This window comes from Wolffia australiana, chromosome 14 (assembly GCF_029677425.1).
Source record: "Wolffia australiana isolate 7733 chromosome 14, ASM2967742v1".
Classification (NCBI taxonomy): domain Eukaryota; kingdom Viridiplantae; phylum Streptophyta; class Magnoliopsida; order Alismatales; family Araceae; genus Wolffia; species Wolffia australiana.
Genome location: NC_135848.1, coordinates 9,574,284 through 9,580,837, shown reverse-complemented (window position 1 = coordinate 9,580,837; position 6,554 = coordinate 9,574,284). Strand labels below are relative to the sequence as shown.

General features: G+C 41.8%; 1 protein-coding gene across 3 annotated transcripts; it reads right to left on the bottom strand.

The window, feature by feature from the left end:
- Nucleotides 1-396: 396 nt before the first annotated feature.
- LOC144712211 (azadirone synthase LFS-like) lies at nt 397-3,669 on the bottom strand. Of its 3 annotated transcripts, none has more exons than XM_078586416.1 (11): nt 3,513-3,669; nt 3,227-3,422; nt 2,915-2,995; nt 2,764-2,815; nt 2,480-2,601; nt 2,268-2,368; nt 1,306-1,364; nt 1,178-1,234; nt 1,052-1,097; nt 768-847; nt 397-692 (listed from the first exon to the last, which is right to left on the bottom strand). In XM_078586416.1, the coding sequence occupies exons 1-11, from the start codon at nt 3,582-3,584 to the stop codon at nt 578-580; spliced, it is 981 nt and encodes a 326-aa protein (XP_078442542.1). In that variant the 5' UTR covers nt 3,585-3,669; the 3' UTR covers nt 397-577. The 3 variants fall into 3 exon arrangements, 2 of the variants coding, with proteins under 2 accessions (XP_078442542.1, XP_078442543.1); XR_013583750.1 differs by having other exon boundaries at nt 634-692; nt 1,000-1,097; XM_078586417.1 differs by lacking the exons at nt 2,480-2,601; nt 2,764-2,815.
- Nucleotides 3,670-6,554: the final 2,885 nt, after the last annotated feature.

Below are 6,554 nucleotides of genomic sequence, written 5' to 3'. Positions count from 1 at the left end.
GGGAGAGATAATGAAAGACAGATATTGACAGAATGGGAGAGATAATGAAAGACATACATAATGAGAGAGAGAGAACGGTTGAGTTAATAAAAGGCAGATAATGAGAGATAAAGAGAATGAGTGAAATGATAAAGACAGAGAGATAATGAGAGAGAGAGAGAGAGAGACCGGGGGATATAATGAGAATAAGAGAGAGAACGGGTATATATACAGATATATGAAAAACAGAGATTTTTTTTTGGAGAACGATAATGATATAAAGAGATTAAGACCCGGAGACTTAATGAGTGAGAAAGAAAGAGAACGGGAGAGATGAGGAGAGAGAGAAAGAGAGAGCGGGAGAGATAATCAAGAGAGAGAAAGGGAGAGATAGAATGGAAGAGAATGAGAGGAGAGTGAGAGTGCGCAAGAGGGGGATCCTTCTCCAAGGACGGACCCCCTTCAAACATCAGTCCTTCAATTCAAGCACATCTTGCACAAATGGTGGGTTCTTCTGAAAGTAAGATTTTTCCCTGCCAAATCGAGTAACAGAGCAAGACCGAGATCGCCAAGAAGTAAAACCCTGGAGACTTGTGGGTCAGAGTTGACTTATGGGCCCTAAGCCGTTCAGCATGGTCAAGGAGTTGACAGTCTCGCCATATGTCATCCTCAGCCGTTCCTTGAGGTAGTCGCCGCTGCGCACAGGTGGGAATCTACCCCACACGGTTTATGCACATTAGTTAGTGAAGACAATGTTGACTTTGACTAGGGTCAACGAAAGAAACTACCTTGGGGGGTTTGACTCGCTAATACACGTGTCCAGGCACTTCACCACACATTCTGGGTTCGGATCCAGGAAGCAGGCAATCTGAGAGGAGTACAACGGAATCAAATTTGGTCAAAATGTTGTCTTTATAATTGAACATAATCAAATAATTTTTACAAATGTAAAATATTCATGGGTAGCGTCCAGGGCACAGATAGATCTATCTACAAGCATGACCCTCAGGTTGGTCGCACCTGGCACCATGTTCCTCATCGTTAAAAAAAAGAAGCCAAATTAAAGCATTACAGAGTAGCGTTCTTTCCCCGTTGACACAACCCGATGCAGCGTTGACCTGGAACATGAGATCTTTTATTCAAAAATAGTAATTAATTGATAGGTTTTACTAATAAGGAAAAAAGTATTGATAATAACCGGAAAAAACAATTCGTCCATCTCTCTAGCAGATCTCCGACATTGATGACCAGGGCCCTGGAAATTTAGCATTTTAAAAATAACCAAAATAATGTGCCGCAAAATTAAATTATAATCCAGAGTAAAACCCTTCTAGATGAGCAACATCCTCCCACACGCGCGGGTTTTCGTCCTTCTCCTTACAGATCTACAGCCAAATATTGAAGAACAAAATCAAACATGGACCAATATCTCTTTCTATCCCATCCATCAGATGATGATGATTGTCATCGTCATTGTCATTCATCCACTCCTAAACATAGATGGCAAGATGTGGGGTGGCAATGTCATTGTCATCACCTGCCAACCCTATTTCAGCATCAACAATGAAGATGAGTGTACAATGATGGTTCATCATTAACATATGATTTGCATTCCTTGTCATCCACAGCATCATCTATCTGCTGCTGATGATTCACCACCATCATCATCATCTGCCAACGACCAAACATGGATGATGATGCAAATGATAAGATTCAAGGATGATGAAAATGATGATGAATTTGTAATTGCCTGCCAACCAGCACTTAAGATAACAAGTTGCTGATGAAGATTGATCATCAACATTGTCTTATAGTTTCCAAGAGCCATTATCATTGTCATCATCCCTCAGTTTACGATAAATTCAACATCATCATCATCATCATCCATCAGTTAATGATACATTTTCCATTGTTATCATCATACCTCAGTTTATGATAAATTCACCACCACCACCATTATTATCATCATCATCATCATCATCATCATCCATCAGTTAATGATAAAATTTCCATCGTCATCATCATCCTTCAGTTGATAAATTTGCCATCGTCACCATCATCCATCAGTTGATGATAAATGAGCCATCGTCATTATCATCCATCAGTTGATGATAAATCTGCCGTCGTCATCATCATCCATCAGTCTTTCTTCAAAAAAAAAAATCATCATCCATCAGTCGATGACAAATTCACGATCATCATATTTGTTCGTCCAAGCCAAAACATGGATGATGATGATGAAATCGTCATCATCCACCAACCCTAACTCTGTGTTGGTAATAATGCACCTGAAGGCCGCGAACTCCATCACATGCCAGCAGAGTGATCATACCATAATCTGTGTGCGCAGAAGCCCCCAAGTTTGAGTCAAGAGAGTCCGATACACTTTCTGGGAATAAAACCATACCCAAAAATAATGATAAAGCCAGACAGAAAAAGGAATAAAGGTCGACAGAAAAAAGATCTAAAAAATAAAGGAGTTGAATGCCGTGATTTCTACCAGGATAATGCAACAAACGAAGGAAAGCCATGGGTTCATGAAGAGCGCCAACATCCTCGAAAAATCCTTCATCTAATTTTAGCGCCAAGGCAATCAGGGAAAGTAGGGTTTTCCCCACAGACCTGATAAATTTTTTTTAATATAATTGTAAAAATGATCACGCTGTTCATAGAGACAAGGCTTGTGAGAGAACGCATTTTCTCATCTAAAAATTTAATGCCATTTTATTTCAAGTATGATAGTCTTCACAAGTTTAAAGTTCTGGGAGAAAATTCTACACTTACACAACTTTCTCGTAGTATAGTTCCATTATTCTTCTCCAATCTGGCAAAGTTTCTGTGCGCTTTCCAGAAGATTAGCATTCAGGAATTTTACCAGCGCAAGAGTTTCCTACGAAAAAATTGGAAAAAATTCAAACTGAACATATCTCGTTACCTTCTGGCGGCCATTGATTTGAAAGACTGTCAACCTTATCGCCTGCCATTGGCCCAATATAAAAACTTTCTTTTGGGTCACCTGAAATTTTCAAGAAACTCATCTTTCTCATCATGTTCTTGGGGAATCGGTTCGATAGATTAAAGGATAATCGATTGATAATGCACGAACTTTTGACACCATGAATGATTCCAACTTTCTAGAAATTCATCTGTATTATGACGTTCTTCCCAATCGGTTCGAGAGATTCAAAACACGAAAGATTGATAAACTTCAAAGCTATATCAAAGTAAGTGCGAGCTAATGATCGACCTTTTGACACCATAGATGTGTCCAATTTCTCCGCAAAAGGCGGCGTATAACCTCGGTGCCCCTCGTTGCGTAAAAGCTTCATTTTTTCTTGGAGTGGTAAAGAGAACAATCTCCTGCTCCCATCGAAGACCTTTCCGAGGAACTCTTCCTCGATTCCATGGTTAACAAGATAGAAAAAACCGTGTTCCAGACAAGCCTGCGATCAAACATGACTCAAGTTCATAACAAAACATCAAAATCCCGATAATCTGCTGGAAAGTAGTGTTGAAAGGTTTCAATCACTCGCCTGGCGTATCAATTTCGAAGTTGACGCACGGTCGGAGGACGCGAAGTCGACCACTGGAAGTTGCAAATCCATACTGATTAAACACTCACCAATTCAGACGGGTTGTTTTCCAGCAAGCAAAAGAGAGGAATTTTGTTCATCTTTACAAAACTTTTTCCATTGTTATTAAATAACAAGATTTGTATTCAAGCAAGTTGACACTGCAGTTCAGTGGGCCTGCTTTCTATAATACATGAGTGACCATACTTTACCCTTTGATATTGGCATGTTTGTTGGACCCAACCTTTACAACTAATGTAATGCCTACTCTTGTTTTCTCTTATGGTAGATGTAACATAGTTAGGGTTCGTCACGTCCCAGATGGTATCCAAAGGATGTGAGTTGACGTATACTAAGTGGTGATGGAATGGAATGGGAGAGTAATTTGTCACCAATCTAATAAACCAGAAATCGGGATTAATTTCATTGTACAGGGCTTTCGATTTATAGAACAATATTTATAATGTTTTTTATGAGTATAGAGTAAGGGTCGAATCCATAAGTGAATTTTAAGTTTAATTTATATTTTTAGGATTATATTTTTCTGGGAATTAAATCTAATTTAATAAAAGTTACCCAGTGAAGTTAATTGAACATATTTCGAGAGAGGTGAAAGAATACTAGTATTATTTAACTAAACTGTCCAACTTTAATAGAATAACTTTAGGGATTTTAATGAATTTTCTATAGAGAAATAATTATTAAACCTAATTAAATTACTTTTATAAGGCCCTTCATTGCGTCAAACGATAGGATTTGGAATTGAATGGATTGAGAGGGAACCAGGAATTGTTATTATCAAATATTTGTATTTGTGATATTTGACTAGGATACATAATAAGTTGTTTTGATTAGCACAACCATGCAAATTTTGTACAGGAATTGATTTCTAAATCAAATTCTTGCATATTATCATTCAGTTAATTTACTTTCGTAAAAATCATCATTTCTATGATTTAATTATACACTTAAGAATATAACCAATTACTTCGATTTTTAAAAATTAGTCTTCTGTGACCTGTTTTGTCTAAATATTTTTTTATCAGTGTAGGTCTTAGATGAGCCAAATGGATGGATATGCATTTGAATCATGAACCTTAATCAATAAAAGTGCCACTAAAGAGCCTGATGGAGTAAGCCCATGTGGAGCACTTTACAAAATATCTTTGTCTATGTGCTAAAAATAGGAGTTATCTAGTCCACTCAATGGTCAAACACAATAAGATTAATGTGATTATAATTAATTCTGTGCCTAGGCCTCAGAGAACATTTTATGAGTTAGCTTATGAAAGAATATTCAAAGATATGACGTTCAAGTCGGCCAAAGCTATTTAAATGATATCGTTTTTCATCTAATTATCTCCTATCTCCACCCTAGACAAGAGTATGAATCTATAGATAATAACGTAAATATTTCATGAAAATTTTGAAAACCTAATTCACCATCTAGGCATCTATTACATTTTTTTTATCCTCAGTGAACAATCTGTATAAACCCATAAAGTACTCTATTGATAACACCAAGTGATAACACCAAGAGAATGAGAAATATAAGGAGGGAGAGAGAGGGATGGAGGGATGGAGGGATGGAGAGAGGGAGAGAGAGGGATGGAGGGATGGAGGGATGGAGAGAGGGAGAGAGAGAGGGAAAGAGAGAGAAGAGAGAGAGAGGGATGGAGGGATGGAGGGATGGAGAGAGGGAGAGAGAGAGGGAAAGAGAGAGAGAGAGAGGGATGGAGGGAGGGAGAGAGAGAGGGAGGGGGGGGGATGGAGAGAGAGAGAAAGGGAAAGAGAGAGGGAGGGAGAAGAGAGACAGTGGAGAGAGGGAGGGAGGGAAGAAGAGAGTGAGAGAGAGGCAGCGACAGAGAGAGAGAGAGACAGAGGGAAGAAGAGAGTGAGAGAGAGGGAGCGACAGAGAGAGAGAGGGAGGGAAGAAGAGAGTGAGAGAGAGAGGCAGAGACAGAGAGAGAGGGAGGGAAGAAGAGAGAGAGAGGCAGAGAGAGAGGAAGGGAGGGCGAGAGAGAGATAGAGAGAGAGACAGAGACAGACAGAGATAGAGAGGGAGGAGAGAGAGGGAGCGAGGGAGGGAGAGAGAGAGGGAGAGAGGGGGAGAGAGAGAGGGAGGGAGGGGGAGAGAGGGGGAGAGAGAGAGAGAGAAAGAGAGGGAGGGGAGAGAGAGGAAGAGAGAGAGGGAGGGAAGGGGGGGGGAGAGAGAGAGGAAGAGAGAGAGTGAGGGAAGGAGGAGGGAGAGAGAGAGAGAGGAGAGAGAAAGAAAGAGAGGGAGGGAGGGAGAGAGAAAGAGAGAGGGCGGGATGGAGGGCGGGAGGGAGAGGGAGAGAGGAAGAGAGAGAGATACAGAGAGAGGGAGATTGAGAGGGAGGGAGGAAGAGAGAGAGGAAGGAGGAACGGAGGGAGAGAGAGGGAGAGAGGGAGAGAGAGAGAGAGAGATTGAGATTGAGAGGGAGGGAGGGAGAGAGAGGGAGAGGGAGAGAAAGAGAGCGAGAGAGAAAGAAGAAGAGAGAGAGAGAGGGGGAGGGAGGGAGAGAGGGGGAGGGAGAGAGCGAGGGAGAGAGGAATAGAAAGAGAGTGAGAGAGAGAGGAAGGGAGAGAGAAAGAGGAAGGGAGGGAGGGAGGGAGAGGGAGAGAAAGAGAGAAAGAGGAAGAGAGAGAGAGAGAGAGAGAGGGAGGGAGGGAGGGAGGGAGGGAGAGAGAGAGCGAGAGTTAGGGAAGGAGGGAGGGAAAGAGGGAGAGAGAGAGAGAGAGAGGGAGGGAGAGAGAGAGGGAGGGAGGGGGGGGGGGAGAGGGGGAGGGAGAGGGGGAGAGGGAGGGGGGGGGGGAGAGAGAGAGCGAGAGTTAGGGAAGGAGGGATGGAAAGAGGAAGAGAGAGAGAGAGAGAGGAAGGGAGAGAAAGAGGAAGGAGGGAGGGAGAGAGAGAGAGAGAGAGAGAGAGAGAGAGAGAGAGAGAGAGAGAGAGAGAGAGAGAGAGAGAGAGAGAGAGAGAGA